The sequence below is a fragment of the Sinocyclocheilus grahami genome, unplaced genomic scaffold, assembly GCF_001515645.1.
Source record: "Sinocyclocheilus grahami isolate Dianchi unplaced genomic scaffold, SAMN03320097.WGS_v1.1 scaffold534.1, whole genome shotgun sequence".
NCBI classification, from domain to species: domain Eukaryota; kingdom Metazoa; phylum Chordata; class Actinopteri; order Cypriniformes; family Cyprinidae; genus Sinocyclocheilus; species Sinocyclocheilus grahami.
The window spans coordinates 1148024-1165480 of NW_015505713.1; the positions used below are offsets into that span (position 1 = coordinate 1148024).

Genomic DNA, 17457 nt, shown 5'->3' on the forward strand with positions numbered 1-17457 from the left:
AAGTAAGTACCATTTTGATTAGCCGTCGTACCTACAATGACTGTGCACTGTGTAAACAATGAGTGACGTATACGCGCGAGAGATCACTTCCGGCGTTTGCGTAAACTACGCCAGAGCGCGTACACACCTCACGCACCGGATGCCGTGCGCGCGCCAGTTGGACATAGTGGTGTATTAGAGGTAAAAAATTATATCAATACTGTTCGGTTTCTCGCACAAACTGATCGTTTCGTGTCTTAGGACATCAACGTGTCGTCACGAGCCGCAGGGTATAATTTGGATTTGTCTGTGCATGTTTTTTTTTACTCTCATAGATTTTGTTGATAATTGTCATGCATTATACGACTGATAGACTGCAACGGTTAAAGTTAAAAATCATCAAATGTGTTCTACTAAAGAAACAAAGTCACCTACATCTTGGATGCCCTGGGGGTAAGCAGATAAATATCTAATTTTCATTTTTGGGTGAACTATCCCTTTAAATAGCTTATTCGCGACAGTACTACAGAACAAAAATAACATGCAATTTTTATTCCCCCTTATATTGCTAAAATGATCAACATCTTGCATATTCTGCAAGGGTTATGCAAAATTATGAGCAGAACTATATCGGGAACAAAAAAAATTGACAGTGTGCTACATGGTTGTGCTTTAGAGAATAAGGTTTGTTGATTTAATTGTGCAAAGAGATAAAACATGCTCACTTGAGTCTGGCTGAAGAAAGAGGAGTTGGGGGAAACATTCCTGGCTCAAAGGAGTCAAAGTAAGTTAGGGTCCAGGAGAAGCTACAACAAAGAACTCCAGCCACAGAAGACAACACCAAAATACTCCAAAAACCTGCAAGAAAAAAAGTCCTGTTTTACAACATTCAGCCACCATGTTACAATACACTACGTCTAATTTGGACCTACCCAGGAGTCTCACTTCTGATCCATCTTCAGTGGTTATCCTCTCTGCTCTTAGATCTATAGATTACATAATTATTAATCCAATTAAGCCATAATTCATATATTTAGGCACTGCACATGCTTGAACTTCATGAGGAGGGTTCTGAGAAATAGATATGAATTTGGTTTACCTTTTAATACGATGTACAAAAAGGAGATTAGCACAGCGATGAATGAGACGATGACTACGCTGCATAGCACAGCGACTATTCGAGCGGGCCACAGGTGTGTGTCTTTCCAGTACCGCTGGCGTAAGGGTTGCCGCCCAGGCGCTGCGCTGCTTTCACGTGAAGCTGCATTCGTTTCCTCCGACATGTTTCTTCTTCCTGCTAATGCAGCATTATCTTCATCATCAGAATAAATGTCTAAAGATTGGCCGTCTTTATCGCTGACAAACCGCAGCATGGTCGCCAAGAAAAGTTTCTTAAGTTGAAATTGTTGGCTAGTGAGTCACATCCTGCGTTTTTAGTTTGCGCGTTTCCGTTTCCTAGACAACTGGCTAGTTAGTTAGCACGCTAGTAAATCTCCCTTTTCAAATGGTTAATTTCACTTGATTTGTACAATGCGTGTTAAATACGTTTTATACAGTTCAACGAGAAATACAACTGATTTAAAAGCGGATTTCGCTGAACACAGTGTGTAGTAATTTGAAAATGGTCAAACGTTGAACAGTTTCAAAACATCGCGGTTTGTGCTGCTTCCGTATTTGTGAAGCACCGCCTACATTATCGTGTTGTCCAATCGTTATCGACGACCCGTGCAATACGACCATACGATTGGATGTAACAAATATACAAATATTTATACAAATACTTTTGTCAATAAACAAAAGTACTTGTTACACATTAAATCTTTAGCACACAGAACTGTTTTAATTCAGACTGGTAGGTGTTATTAATGATACTCCTGCTTTAATTTAATTTCATGTAACGAACGTCAAAAGTCTTTTCTTATTGCTTTTGGGATTCGGTGCTCCAGTGATATTTATATATATATATATAAATAATAATTTGATGCAGACTGACCACAGACTGGTTTGAGTTTGTCACTGTTGTAAGAGATAATGTGAAAGAAAAATGTAATCATGAAAGAAATATTACTTACATGAATACATATTTTTTTTCTCATGTGTTTTGCTTGGGTTTATTCTTTTTTTTTCTTACATAAGTTCATAACTGAAAAACAACTTAATATTTCAAGTTAAATGTCATCTAACAAATTTTCAGAAATATGTTACAATCGTTATGGTCTGTTCATTTTGGATAAACGCTTCTGTTAATTACTGGAGTACGTTTTTACATTTTTTGAGTAATTTTCACTGTAAACACATCTATTGTATTATTTCACTTGTTTTTCACAGTTCTTTCATGGAACACTTCTTCAGCACTCTTAAAACTATTGAACTGAAGTGGTTGAAAATTAGATGATTCACCTATTGCAATTTATGTACATTTTTTTAAATACAGAAAGGAAAGCATTGTTCATCACATATTTGAAAAATGAGGGTCTAAGTTTCACCGTTCAAGTATTTTGAAGCATTTTATCGGATAATTTATGCTGAACGTATCTCGCTTCTTTTACAACATATAGCAAAATATTAGTCATTTTGTGTATGATTTTCATTTCATTTTTAGTATTGCAGATCACAGTAACAGTGTTGTCACAGAAATAGGCACTTTTTTAAAAGAATAATTAAATAGTTTTAATAAAATAATAGTTTAAATAAATTACTAACTGTAATCTTTCCATGTTTATTAGTATAGAGTTTCATTTCATTTTTAGTATTGCAGATCACAGTAACAGTGTTGTCACAGAAATAGGCACTTTTTTAAAAGAATAATTAAATAGTTTTAATAAAATAATAGAGTTTAAATAAATTACTAACTGTAATCTTTCCATGTTTATTAGTATAAATGCCTGTTCCATGGAGCTGGGGCTAAAAAGAGATGGCTAAGGTCCTTGAACACAAGGGCTTGCTACCACCTTGTGGCAGCATTAGGTGCCCATACCACTTTTATTTTCAAGTAGCTCCAGCAGCACATTTATCATTGAATGTCCTCACTTGTCAATCCAGATTTTCAGTCAAATAAAAATGAATTCTTGCATCGACCACACAAAAGAATCACTGTTTTTAATGGTGCTGGTGTCATTGCTTTATTTGCACACAACCACTGATTCCAGTTAAAGAGATCAAAGTAGAAAAAAGTTATATGTGCCACTAGTGTCTGTTCAAGCTTTCAAGTGTTACGTGCAACCACAGATATTTACCATATGCAACAAGTGATGAGAGAGCAATTTAGGTCACAGAGTAAGTTGATTCACTGTCTTCACCGTCAGATTAAATAATACTGTCATACTAAACAACATAAAAGTTAATAACATTCCAGTGATACTGCAGGACAAGTTGGTTTGTTTCAACAATATGTAGAGCACCACAATGGATGAACAATGTAAAAAATAAGAGGCTCAATTTTGTAGCAAAATATCTGTACATTTAAAAAAAAAAAAAGAAGACTTTTTTTTGTCCAATGAAATGTCTTCGTTTAAAAAAAGAAAAGAAAAAAAAGCAAACTCTTTTCCACAGCTCACAAATGTCACATGAGATAAAACCAGTAGGAGAGCAAGTCTGTGATTAAAATGAGATGTATTGTACATACAATGTCACATTGGTTGTGAATGCTTGGTTGTAAACATTTTCTCAACATTTCATGTTATTTTTCAGTCCGCAAAGAAGAGTAATCCTCAATAGCATTACAGTATCAAGTCCAGCTTAAGATCGAATCTCCCTCTCGCACTTCATCTTGTTTTTTAATCAAAAGTTCAGTTTTAAGACGATCAAAGTACAAAAAAAAATTAAAATTAAAAGTGCATCTTGTAAATCGTCCACCTCAGAAAAAGCTGCTCAGTTTGGAGTTTTAGAACCAGAGGTTAAATGACAATGAAAATGAAAAGTGGTGGGCCAATCCAAGGACTTTGGCATTTCTGCTCTGTCTTGTACATAATACACAATGTCACAAAACTAAATAGTTAAACACAAAAACCACAATCTTCTTCCTAATGTCCATTTGTAGAATCCACATTGCATCCAACACTAGGATGACCATACCTCCTCTTTTCCCCGGACATGTCCTCTTTTTGGACCTAAAAAAATGTTTTGTAAATCGCCCGAAATGTCCGGGATTCGGCTTTTGCTTTCTACAGTCACCATTCATTGTGTGCATTTTTGTATTAAAGCCCTGCACGGGACTGTTTTCTTAATCCTGCTCCCAATTTCTGACTATTACAGCCTGCTCCCGCAAACATTCTAATATCGAATATAATTTTCACGCATCAAGGAGCCGCTATCAATATGTGGAGTATTTAAATCATTTTGGATGTAGCTCGTGTTGGATGCAGGGTTGCCAAATCCACATTTTTTTGCACGGAACTGGGCTGATTTTAAACAGTTGCGGTGGGTTGGTTTTCTCCCGTGGGTTAAAGATTTGAAATTTTGCATAAATTACATTTGACTGAAATGCTTGTATTGTTCAATTGTTTCAAAACATTTTGATTTCTACCTATGCTAAAACGGTGGTAGAAGTTACGTTTTGTGAAGGTAGGAAGCCTTTTAGCTGTGTTTAAAATCAATATGCATAACAGTAACTGTAAAATATGTATTTTAGGAATGGAAATGACATATTTAGAGCTTACATATTTAGAGTCCCTGTCCTCTTTTTTTGAAAACTAAAATATGGTCGCCCTACAACACTTCATGTTTTCTTCATCTTGCTTTCTTTAAAACAGTCCATTAAATCGAGATGCCAGATCCCAGGTAAACAGAAGTGTTCAATGTCACATTTATCCATCCTGAATCCTGAAAAAGTATCACAGGTTCCAAAAAAACATGAAGCAGCACAACTGTTTCTAACAATAATAATAAATCAGCATATTAGAGTGATTTCTGAAGGATCATGTGACACTGAAGACTGGAGTAATGATGCTGAAAATTCAGCTTTGCATCACAGGAATAAATTCTATTTTAAAGTATATTAAAATAGAAACTGTTATTTTAAATTGCAATAATATTTCACAAAATAAGTTTTTTTTTCTGTATTTTTGATCAAATAAATACAGCCTTGATGAGCACAAGAAACTTTGGTAAAAAATATTAAAAATCTTACCGATCCCAAATTTTTTAACATAGTGTACATTAAATATTTAAGAACAAGGAAGTAAACATGTAACGATTATATAATATAATACATATATTTAGCAAAATGCTCTCTCTAAAGTAAATTTTTATAGTTAACTATCAAGCTATGATCATTGAATGGCTTTCCTGAAGTAAATGTAACGTTACATTTACAAGCTGTTTTATTGACGACTTTCAAGTTGAAACACTTGGTTGTATGATTACAATATACATTATATATTTTAGTATGTTGTACTGTATTTTTCAAACTTATGTTCATTTATGTTTATTCTGTGCTGTAACTAGTAGTAAAAAGGAAGAGAGTATGTGCATGGCACTTTGCTTGAACTAAGGCAGCTACAGCGATCTATCACATCACATTAAAGAGTGCCAAAATGGTATTTATTGTTCGAATTTCATAATAAAATTGACAGAATTTGAAATGTGACACAGTTTCAATCAATAGTTTGTTGGATGGAAGGCATGCTATAAAATGTGTGTAAAGTCTTGTTTACACACCACCTGAAAACAGCATAAAGTAAAAGATAATTTTTTGGGATTATTTAAGAATCATTTTTGGTTTATCAAAATGAGAACTGATAAAAATCGAGAAACTGATATTTTCAATCCAGCCCTAGTGTGCTCTACTACAGCTCCCATCTCATCATACCTGTTGATTCTCGTGCTCCTCCATCATGGCCTCCTGTTCCAGAAGTTTCTCCATCATCAGCTGCTCTTGCCTCTTTTTCTGCTCGTTCTCTTCATCCGCTTGCTGAAAACAATGACAAATTAGATCTGGGCCTTGTGTGAACAAAGAGGAAATTGATGCACTGATAGACTCACCCTATAAGACTTGATGAAGCGAACAAACACCGGGAAGAACACAGAGGGTGGCATGGTCTTGGGGCTCTCCCCGAAGAATTTGACAACATCGTCAAAGGCATCCTGTAATTACACGCAAGCCACATTAACATGGATTATCCCTTGTGAGATTCAAACCTACAGCCTTACCACTACCAGCTCAGATTTTTAAACCGCAATACCCTATAGCCTTCTTTTTTCTACCTGTGCAATCCTAGCATCATCCAGGAGCTTCTTCAGTCTGGCCTCGTTGTGATGGATGAAGTCTTTGAGCAGGGAGTTGTGGCCATGCATGCTGTACTCTCTTCTGGTCAGATCCATACCTCTCTGTAGCTCCTTCACATCCAGGAGAACATTCTCCAGTGAGACTGCAACATGGGAATAATGAGATCCACAGTCAAAAACAAACTTACTGTAGAATCAACCAGATAACACATTAGCATATTAGAGCAACAAATGAATATTAGAGGACAACATTTTTTTGTATTTCTTTGTTAATGTGAGACCTAAGAACATTTTAAAATGTATTTAGAAAGTGCTATTTTAGTATTATTTATGGATTATAGAATTTATTAACTTTGAATTATACTGTATTCTTTTTAATTTAAGTATCAGTGATTTTTTTTATGTGCTTGTCACTTTTATATTTCTATTTAGTTTTAATTTGTTTTGATTTCAGTTTTATTTATTTCAGTACTTTATCTCAAACTTATTTTATTTCCATTAATTACCAAGGCAGCATTTCCAATTTTCATTTAAGTTTAAAAAAAAAAAAAATCTAATATTTATATTTTAGCTTCAACTAAAAAAAATAGTTAGGCACTAATTTAGAAATATAATGAACAATTTCTAATTAGTACATTTTAAATATATTTTCAGGGTTGATGGAGACTTACCTGCAGCAGCTTTCTCAATGTAGTGCAGCTCATTGTAAAAAACGCATACAACAGGATATTTCTCCTTCACCACATTGGCTATGTAGTGCAAAAGTGTCTGCTTCCTGTCTGTGGACTTGGTCTCCAACAGCTAATGGCAGGAAATATTATAGTATTATAATAAAAAACTTAATAGTGTTAATAATGTCAGAATAAATGTAATAATGTCAAAAAGTGCATGGTTTTTAGCTTTGCAAAGAGTTATGAAATGTAATAAGTTACCAAATCCAAGCTCTGAAGTTTGAAGCCATAAACGGCTCCTCTCTTACTACTGTTCATGTAGTTCCCAAGGGCCAAAATGATCTGAAAAGAGAGATATCACATAATTACAAGTAAGGCTCTAAAACGGCAAGAAACTGTGTGACATTAAAGTTATTTTGGCTTACCTCAAGGATTTTCTTTAATTTCTGTGATGATTTTATGGATACAGATGCTGCTATGATAGCATGCAGTTGCTGTAGGAAAAACAGCAACAGCAAACAGACAAATGTATAAATGCATTTTAGATTGATCTTTGTTGATATTAATAATGTTGATATTATTCCTGTTGTTCTCATTCCACCTTACCGGTGTGAGCATCTGCAGGCTATCGTTAAAGTTGCCCATGACGGCCATGATGGTCATCCGCTGTGGCAGCCTTTCAATCTTACTGAAGAGCATCATGAACCGGTCCTCAACAGTGAGCCCGTCCATTGGCCGTCGCTCCCGCTCATACTGGCGGAGCATCTTCACCTCACTTTCAGTTGGCATGAACCGCATCAAACACTCCACGAAATCCACAGGCACTGTACGTAGGTCAAACCTGAGGGAGGTGAGAGAAAATGATCAGAGTGCCATTAAAAAAAAAAAAACAACACAAAATCAACAAAACCAAAAACCAAACCAAACCAAACCAAACAAAACAAAAACCATAACAAATCACAACAAACCAAAACAAACCAAACCAAACCAAACCAAAAAAACTAAACAAAAAACTGAATGATGTTATAACAAGCAGATGAACAAGAGCAATCCCAGTTTTGTAAACATCATCTCAGAGAATATGGTTCATCTTTATCTTGATATTAAAGGCAAAGGGGGAGCTTACGTCTGGATTGCTTTGCAGATCTCTTCTGGACTCTTCCCTGCCTTGCGGAGCGTGATGGCAAGGTTTTTGGCCCTGTTGGCCTCCAGTAGTGATACTTTATTGGGACCCTTCTGAGGAGCCTTCTGCTTTTGCATCGTCATGTCGACAGCAGGGCCCTGGGCTTTGGTCTTGAACATTTCTTCAAACTCATCCACATTTAAATCCTGCAAACAAAAGCATTCTATTAAAGTTGTAATCCACAGCACTCCTAGAACTTGGTGTTCGAAAACATTAACAGTCACCACAAATGAAAACCTCATAAAAGTTAACATGAAATACATACAACACTTCCTGGCCATTGGTTATTTCAAATACATTTTCTTCATATTGTTTTATCAAAATGTTCTTGCTCTGCCTCAAAAATGACTTTTCTAAACCCCTTCCCATCCAGAAACATGGCTAGTTCTACTCTTCAGCCAACATCAGTCTACATTTTTTCCCCTCTGGAACTGTGTCAGATTATTGAAGTACAATGAACCGCCAAGGGCCCTGATGTTTGACTTTCTGTATGTGTCGTTTCTTGCAATTTTAGTAGCAGCAGTTACAGAATGTACTTTAAAAAATGAGCTGAAACTGAACCGAGCAATAAACACCATCTGGCATCTTCCTAATATGTAGCAGCAACTCAAAACATGAACATGATACTCAAGTAGACCAGCTTGGCGGTGTAATACATGCAGAGTTGATAGAGATCACACATTTCACACCATGTGATGCAGACAAATACCTCTAAGATCCTCTCGTCATCGATCTCATTGAAGACAGTGCCATTTATCTGATTTGGTTTCAGAGCCACCCAATTGAACACTGGCATGCGGAACTTGGTTTTGATTGGCTTTTTAATTTTCACAGCTGTCAAGAAAAAAAAAAGTGTTCTGTGACTACCAAAACAACTACTCAATGAGATTAAAAAGAATGCAATCACAAGAATACATGATAACGTGTTAAGCAAAAACACACAGCACATAATATGACTAGATCAGGACAGTTAAATGGCGGCCATGACAAATATCAGGAAACCTACAGAAGAGCTTGATTGGTCCATCTTTGAGAGCAGGAAAAGAGAGAGTAGATATAAACAAATGTTTAGAGAGTTATAAAGCACAAATGTCTAGAAAGAGAAAGCAGAAAATGCTTCTAAAAATCCAAAATCCACAAGAGCTTGGAAAATTATTTCAAGGAAAAATAATATGATTTAAAACAGACAATTAAAAAAAAATCACACTGAAATAATCACATACGCATACATACATACCTGTCAAGCCAGAGTTGAATATGACAGTTGGCGTGCCGCTTCCTGGGAGAGGAGGAGCACAAGGAGGAGGAGGTGGGGGTAAAGGAGCAGAGATCTCAATAGAGTGTCCAGGAGGTGGGGGAGGAGGAGGAGGTGGAGGCGGCGGCGGCGGTGGAGCAGCGAGAGCTGCCGATGGCCCGTTGGGAACTACAAGAGAAGAGAGAGAATATGTGAACCTCTAACAATTAAATAGTTAATTGAAGACAGCAAAATTGAGCACATCTGTATGAAAGTTGCGTGTGTGAACCTGCGTCTGCGCGTCTCTCTCTACAAGCAATGAGACTTAGTTACTTCAAAAACAGCGATTTTACCCCCATTGCAAAGAAATATAACATTGCGAGTCAGTAGCCTGTCGAAGCTATTTTACCAATAAAAGTTTCCATGCTGTGTTGTCGTGTGCAATAATGTGTGTGCGTGCGTCTATGAAAGCAGAGTAATATAGTTTTAGTTTAGCTATAAACCCGAGCCCGACCCGAACCCGAAGCTATCCATTAAACATTAGCAGAGCTAATAAGGTGTTGTAATAATGAAAAATTCAACACAGGAAAAAAATGTTTTTCGAATAACCTAGTATGAGAGCCTGTTCTAGTACACCCCCAAAACAAAATCAAGACTTTGTAAAAGAGCATAATAGGACCTCTTTAACAGAATTACAACATGTAACAAAGAATAACTAATTAGAAGAGATAGACTGATAATTGGTTTGGATGTTTACATTATTCTACTTAATCAGTTCAGGTTAATAATAATATACTGTATATGGTGGCTCTTTAAATAATTGTACCCACAAACACCATAAAAACTCAGAACTGGTGAAAACACCACGGTTAGTGCCTTTATCTGCACGGTGGAATGGTGTCCGCGAATATGAGCGAACATGTTGGATGTGTATTGCCTGCTTTTGCAGCCACTTTGTGTCCACATTTTTTGCAAATTGGATCCATCATCAAGGACAACCCCGCATTCGTTTTTTATATCCGAAGTATTCAGCAGGGATGGAGATTAGATATAATCTCTGTCTCTGCCATTTTCTCCACTGTACGTGCGTGTAAGCAGCCAAGTGAATGCAGAGTGAAGCAGCTGACGGAAAGAAGTTGCATACTGTATGCGCAGGTGACTTTTTTTCATTCATTTTTTTGAAACCGTAGATATGCAAATGTTTACGGTATGATAACCATGTACGTTCAAACCGTGATAAACCGTCATACCGGTATATCGTTACAACCCTAGGATAATAATAAGAAATGTTTCTCAAGCACCAAATCAGCATATTAGAATGATTTCTGGAGTATCATGTAGCACTAAAAACTGAAGTAATGGCAGCTGAATATTTAGCTTTGCCATCCCAGCAATAAATTGCATTTTAAAATATATATAATATGTATATAAAACATTTCTTTATTTGAAATGAAACATTGAATTTTATTTTTTTTTAAATTACAGACTTGACCATAAGAGACTTCTTTCTTAAACCTTTTAAAAAATCTTGACCTCAAACTTACATTAGTGTATATATTTATAACTATTAATATATTCATAATGTACATTATGTATTCAGCCAACCATCATTTTTACACACAATACAGAAAAAATTCCCCTGGAGATACCTGAAGTTAAAATGGATAATCATCATAGTTCACGGATCAACCCTTGTAGAGTTTGCAACAGGGGCATTTTTAGGGGAATGTTGTTTCAGGTCTTGTGACAAAGTGGCCCCATTAAGATCCTCTGTGGTACAGACTTTTCATTGGGCCTGTGGGAAGGGGGCCCACCTATAAACATTTAGTTCTCAGGCCCTGTAAATTTAAGTAGTGGCACTGTTTGAACCCAAGACCATGAGGCTACACCACCCCAATTAATTAAAATTATGGCAGTCACACTGGGTAAAACCCATAATATTAATCATCTTTAGATTTAGAAAGTAATAATTTCATTATATCCTCATTAAATGTGTACTGAACCATCAATCCCCCTGGAGAAACCTGAAGTTAAAATGGATAATCATCATAGTTCACGGATCAACCCTTGTAGAGTTTGCAACAGGGACATTTTTAGGGGAATGTTGTTTCAGGTCTTGTGACAAAGTGGCCCCATTAAGATCCTCTGTGGTACAGACTTTTCATTGGGCCTGTGGGAAGGGGGCCCACCTATAAACATTTAGTTCTCAGGCCCTGTAAATTTAAGTAGTGGCACTGTTTGAACCCAAGACCATGAGGCTACACCACCCCAATTAATTAAAATTATGGCAGTCACACTGGGTAAAACCCATAATATTAATCATCTTTAGATTTAGAAAGTAATAATTTCATTATATCCTCATTAAATGTGTACTGAACCATCAGATTTGTTAAAACCATTACTCACCAGAGGAACTTGCCATTGGAGGTGGTGGAGGGGGAGGAGGAGGTGGTGTGGCCATTGCTCGAAGAGTGCTGGTCTGGGACGTGCTGCCAGAGCTGTACGTTGCCCCAGCACAGGCTCCGGCCAGAGCCATGGCATCAGGGCAGGGGGAAAGAGCCATGGGCTGAGGAGGTGACGGCAGCGGAGACACGTCTCCTTCCCCATCTCCCTCACCTCTCACCTGGATCTGGAGACTGCCTCGGCGCTCAAGCTCATGGATCTTCTTCTCCAGAGTGGACTGCCTCTGAATGGTCTCATCCTTCTCACGAACTATCCGCCGAAGCGTGTGAACTTGCGAGCTGGCGTCCCGGTACACAGCCTGGGTAATTTTGCGTTTAACAAGAAATGCATTCAATTATACCATGTTATTGAATAAAGTTATCATGGCTATATTATTTCTAGAAGTGTTCTTTAAAAAAAATAGTGTGTCAATCAATGAAACATTTAAACTGCAAATTGCTTCTGGTTTGTCTTTTGTATGTCCTTTGTTAAATACAGAGCTGTTTTACTTACCAAAGATAATCATAACTGATGTCCATCACATATACAGATTAATATCTAATTTTTTAAAATTATTTTTCTTCCTCTCACTAACATTAAAAACAACTAGCTGTGTCGTGTTGCATTGCAGGCGTCCCGAGTTCGAATCCTGGCTCGAGGAACTTTCCCGATCCCACTCCTCTCTCTATCCCACATCGATTCCTGTCTACTGTCAACACTATCCTATATTAATAAAGGCAAAATGCCAAAAATAAATCTTTAAAAAAAAAAAAAATAACTAACTAGGTTAGCTGATTATCGCCATCATTTCATACAGCTGTAAACACACTCTCAGATAAGAGGATGTGATGAGACCTGTTTTCTGGTTTGGTTAGGTGACATTCAACATATACTCCATTGATCAAATTAGCCATTAATGACATTAAATAATATATCAATGTTTATGCAATTTTTAAATTGTTGGTCTATACAGGACAACATGGCTGCTGTGTTGTGTGTCAATGATCTCAAATTTAAAACTTCACAATTTAAAAGATTCACAATTGCAATAAAAATTTTACCAGTGTTGTTATTGTTATTGCTAAAACTATCAAAAATGTTTTTGTTAATTAGAAATAAAGCTGAAATAAAACATTCTATTAAAAAAAACTAAAAATTAGACGTTTGCCTAGGCAATCTGAAATAAAATAAATTTAAGTTGAAGTACTAAAATGATCAAAACTAAAACAAAAATAAAGTTAAATACAAATATAAAAAAGACAAAAGTACATACGATTACTAAAACTTAAAAGAAAACTGAAAATATGAATATAAAAGGTAAGTTGGGGTAATTCAAAATATTAATAAAGTGCCCGTTATGCCATTTTTAAGGTTGTTAATATTGTTTTATGAGTCTCCTAAAACAGGTTTACATGCATGCAAGGTCAAAAAACACGTTAGTTTTCTCAAAAAATAGATTTAATTTGACCTCATTTCTAAATGATTCGTAAACAACTTGTGCGAAGCAGTTCAAAGAATCAATCTCTCTAAACCCACTCCTTTCCGTGAGCCCTCACTGCTGTGATTGGTCAGATGGCGCAGTCCTTTGTGATTGGTCCAGAGCTGTAGAGAGATTGGCTCTGGACTGGTCTACCGCATACAGCGCGTGTTGGAAACGAAACGCTCATTGCCATGATGGAATGACAGCCCTGGAGACTTGTCAATACATAGAAAAGATGGTATCGATTGTACCTTACAATGTTCTTTTCTTATTGATGTATTGCAGATTTTTATTATTCTATTTCCTAAGAAGTTTGTGAATCTGTTTGTAACTACTGCTACATCAATCTACCTCTGTCCAGTGTATGTACTGTATACACATTCCACTATGCATGTCATCCATATAAATTGTTGAACACAATAAATAAAAAAATATTTTTTTGCTTTTGTTTCCTTAAAAGCAGCACTATGTAACTTTTGGGACTCTAGAGGTTAATAAACAGAACTGCACACATCTCGCGGAAGAACATTCCAACCGGAGCTACTTCTCTAAGTTTATGTCTATGGAGATTCACGCAGGTATGTGTTACTCCGCAGCGGTGACGACCTGACCTGGCTACAATAGTCCAAATATAAGTACTTATTTTCTGTAATCAGCAGGAAATCATCATCACGTGCTTTCAGATGGAGCAGAATTGACTACACATAGCCATAGTTCACTGACAAGTTACGCAAAAAATAAAAAAATAAAAAAATATTGCAGACAATTTTATTGCGCGATTATGAAATCCAAGAAATCGCTCGCGATAATGACAGCTGTTTGCATAGCTTCTCAGTGAACTATGGCTCTGTGAAGTAAATGCTGCTTCATCTGAAAGCATATGAAAATACCACATTTAATAACATATTTTTACTCCAAACTCACTTCATAATGTCAGTCGAGTGTTTGAAATAAATCCTTCTGTGAGGTGATGTGGCTTCTTACACAGAATAAGGCACGCAACATATTTCATAGTATTTAAGCAGTGATAAAGGCATTGCATTATAAATATACTTTATTTTAATGAAAATTATAATAATAAGAACTCAGATAAACCGTATATTGCCATAGTCGTGTGTTTATTAATCACGTTGAATCAATGAAAGCAGTTGAATCTTCTGTTTATTCAGCTGCAGCATTAGGCATTTTCTGGGTTTCTTGAGGCGGATTTGGAGTTTCAGCGCGAGAGCGCCCTCTGGCCTTTGGATGGAGATTTACTGCTGATCACAGAACCGTGCTTCACTGAAAGATATGCATGACAATCGCAGCTTCTGTCGAATCGCGATCTCGATTCCATTTCGATTTATCGTGCAGCCCTACATAGTGCTGCTTTAAAGACGAACTGCTTGCAATCGCTATGTAAAATGCATAATTTTAATTTGATCAAATATTCTGTCTACAGGCTGAGACAGTTTTGAGATGTAAAAAAATATTAGTATTACTATTTATGAAAAATAGGATTCTGATGACATGATTTCAATTATTTTGAAATATAGAATAAAAGATACAATTTGTATTCATAGAGTAAGGCTTCATGACATTGAAATAAAATGTATATTTAATTAAATAAATATATGCTTTACCAGTTTCAAGCTTAGCATTTACTCACGTGTAGTTCATTTACTGTGAATAGTCACTCTGAAACTGGCACTGCATATTTTTATTTGTCGGCAACTCATCAAAATGAAAGCTTGACAATTTACCATTTGAAAATGAAGAAATTGACAAATATTAGTGAAATTTTTCAGTAAAATAACATTATTCTTATTATATGATTTTTATTTTACCATATTTATTTTATAGCATTAGTTAGTTTCATATTTTTCTGATAATATCACAGCCTCAATCAATAATCATAATAAAATCATGACAATAGTCAAAAACAGTGGGAATGTGAGTCAAATCTTAGTGGAAAGATTTAATAATTGAAACAGTTACTGAGAGGTTTGAGTTGTTGTTGTTTGTTTGTTTTTTTTGGTAAAAAAATAAAATAAAATAACCCCCCCAATTCTTGCAGCCCTGAAAGGATTTCATACTCAAAAATATATATATATTTTTTTTTAAATAACTCCCTAAATCAACCCACTAACTTTTAAATATGGCTATTTAAGTTATCTGGTGAAAATTCCTGTATTATTTAATATCCCAATATACTGTATATAGCAGATAAACTTAATATCGCATTGTCAGTTTTTTCCAATATCATGTACTGACAAAAACTGACAATGCGATATTAAGTTTTTCGTGAAATAAACAATGCAAAAATGATGGAAGAAAGAATATAATTTCTTACCTCTTTGAAATGGTCAAAAGCAGCAAGGATGATCTCGTGTCCTCCTCTGACCAAACACACAGCGGCCAACAGCTCCAAAACCAGGGCTTTGGTCCTATAGAATGCAAACAAAAGCACACTTATATCAAGAAACCAAACCTGCACAAAATACTTAGCTACAAACTCTGATAAAACATTCCAAGGAAAAATTAAGAATGCCAGATACAACTCCTAACCAATCAAGAAATCTCCAAGGGGCAGGTCAAATGGTCCTATTGGTTTTATAGTTGGCAAATTACAGAGGAATTATCCCACCTATACAAGGAGCTATTCATTAAGTTTTGTTTAACGGCTTTGAAAGATTCTGTATCATGGTCTTAGGGAATGGTCTAAGTTACAAGCAGTTATCTTCTATTGACCTTAATCAGCACAACTGACAGACAATTCATCTATTTATAGCTTAAGTTTCCAAAGAACAGCCCTTCTAAAAAAGGTCTTTGATCAAATGTAATAGCTTAAGGGTTTGGATGAAAGCCTTGACAGATAAGAGAACTCACTATCAGCCGTTCGAGAGGTTTAAACACAGAAACTGGAGAAACGTTTGAGGGCAATCATTAATGTTTTCACATATATGTTGGTTAGGAGAAACTAATATATACAGGTATGTGTGTGGTTACCTGGGGTTTTTGTTGTTAAGGCTAAGAGCAATTTCATTTACAGCATGGGGATGGGACATAACCATGTTGAAGCCATACTTCAGCCGAATAATGTGTGATATAGAAAAGGGAAAAATTAAAAGAGATTAAAACAATTATGTTCCGTTTTTCAATTCAGGTGTTCTTAAAAATTACATTCATAATCTGCTTACCTGGTAGTTCATAATAGCTCTGAGACACATGATGCAGACATGAACGTCATCTTTTTTACACACTAGACGTGAATTCTTCAGAGTTCTGCGACTGGGCAAAGTATTAGACCTGAAAAAAGCACTACAATGTTAAAGGCGGTCTTGCAAAAATATATTCCAATTTTCAGAATGAACAAAAATGTGCTTGTGTCTGTTTGTATGCACCTACCTAATGGAGTGCCGTGTGGATCGTGGTATGCTGCTGCCGCTGACCGGTGATGGTAGATTGCTGTCGCCATGGAGATCTTCTATAGACCTGCTCCAAGGGGTCTCTACAGAAGTCTCACCTGTGGTGCTCTCGGTTACATCTCCATCAAACCTGAGAGAAAATAACAGTGTTTAAAGCATAAACAGAAAATGATGTATAGATTGTGTAGTTTGTCAAAAGTACGACAAAACACTGTGTGCTCCCAACTCCTTCTTGCTGAGAAAGTGTGTTTCAGTCACGTATCAGGCTCCATCACACTTAGAGTTATTTGTTACCTGTCAAGGTAACAAATGACTTCTGTCTTCTAAATTTGGTATTTCACTGCTAATACTATTATGGCTGGCTTTTACAGAACCACTCTTTTGAACAAGCTTAAGAATCCTGTTGGCATTCGTGGACAGGTCTGGTTTAGCTCCCACCTGTCAGATTGATATCCCTTGTATGTGTGTGTGTGTGAGAGTGTACATAAAAGGACAACTGTCCAAACAACAGTAAAATATGGTATGCCACAAGGTTCCGCTTTAGGCCCAGTGTTGTTTTCCTTGTATATGCTTCTTTCAAGTGATAATATTAGGACACATGGTCTTTTGTTTTCATTGTTTTGCATAACACACACAACTGTTTATTTCCTCCAGACCAGAACAAATGCCACTAATAATTAAAGTTCTATTCATTGGACCAAATGATCCTAAAGATAATGTACTACAATCTTTGTCTAATATATATATATATATATATATATATATTAGGGGTTGCACAGACTAATCGACTTCAATGCTCTGCCATGACGCTTTAAGCTTGACGTTGACTAGTCGCT

The 17457-nt window shown here is 36.1% G+C and overlaps 2 protein-coding genes across 2 annotated transcripts in view; both read right to left on the minus strand.

Annotated features, from left to right (window-relative positions):
* Window positions 1–500: 500 nt before the first annotated feature.
* Window positions 501–1635, minus strand: LOC107555419 (ADP-ribosylation factor-like protein 6-interacting protein 6). Its single transcript, XM_016238199.1, has 3 exons — window positions 1079–1635; window positions 912–965; window positions 501–837 (listed from the first exon to the last, which is right to left on the minus strand). Exons 1-3 carry the CDS (start codon window positions 1350–1352, stop codon window positions 701–703), a joined length of 465 nt encoding a protein of 154 aa, XP_016093685.1. The 5' UTR covers window positions 1353–1635; the 3' UTR covers window positions 501–700.
* Window positions 1636–5782: 4147 nt separating this feature from the next.
* LOC107555408 (formin-like protein 2) overlaps window positions 5783–17457 on the minus strand; it is a 16691-nt gene continuing 5016 nt past the window's right edge. The window contains exons 4-19 of the mRNA XM_016238186.1: window positions 16602–16751; window positions 16394–16502; window positions 16203–16279; window positions 15547–15640; window positions 11699–12053; window positions 9296–9481; window positions 9065–9085; window positions 8768–8892; window positions 8002–8204; window positions 7482–7716; window positions 7301–7369; window positions 7137–7217; window positions 6876–7005; window positions 6184–6347; window positions 5962–6063; window positions 5783–5890 (exon numbers count right to left, since the gene is read on the minus strand). Of these exons, the coding sequence (XP_016093672.1) occupies window positions 5783–5890; window positions 5962–6063; window positions 6184–6347; window positions 6876–7005; window positions 7137–7217; window positions 7301–7369; window positions 7482–7716; window positions 8002–8204; window positions 8768–8892; window positions 9065–9085; window positions 9296–9481; window positions 11699–12053; window positions 15547–15640; window positions 16203–16279; window positions 16394–16502; window positions 16602–16751 (2209 nt within the window). The remainder of the gene's footprint in view (window positions 5891–5961; window positions 6064–6183; window positions 6348–6875; window positions 7006–7136; window positions 7218–7300; window positions 7370–7481; window positions 7717–8001; window positions 8205–8767; window positions 8893–9064; window positions 9086–9295; window positions 9482–11698; window positions 12054–15546; window positions 15641–16202; window positions 16280–16393; window positions 16503–16601; window positions 16752–17457) is intronic.

Excerpts from the sequence above, each read along its gene's own strand:
- LOC107555419 (XM_016238199.1), bottom strand. The coding sequence starts at position 1,352 with ATGCTGCGGTTTGTCAGCGATAAAGACGGCCAATCTTTAGACATTTAT. Across the intron at positions 966-1,078 it reads TTTGTACATCGTATTAAAAG|ATCTAAGAGCAGAGAGGATA; the intron begins GTAAACCAAATT and ends TGTAATCTATAG. Across the intron at positions 838-911 it reads ATCAGAAGTGAGACTCCTGG|GTTTTTGGAGTATTTTGGTG; the intron begins GTAGGTCCAAAT and ends TTTTTCTTGCAG.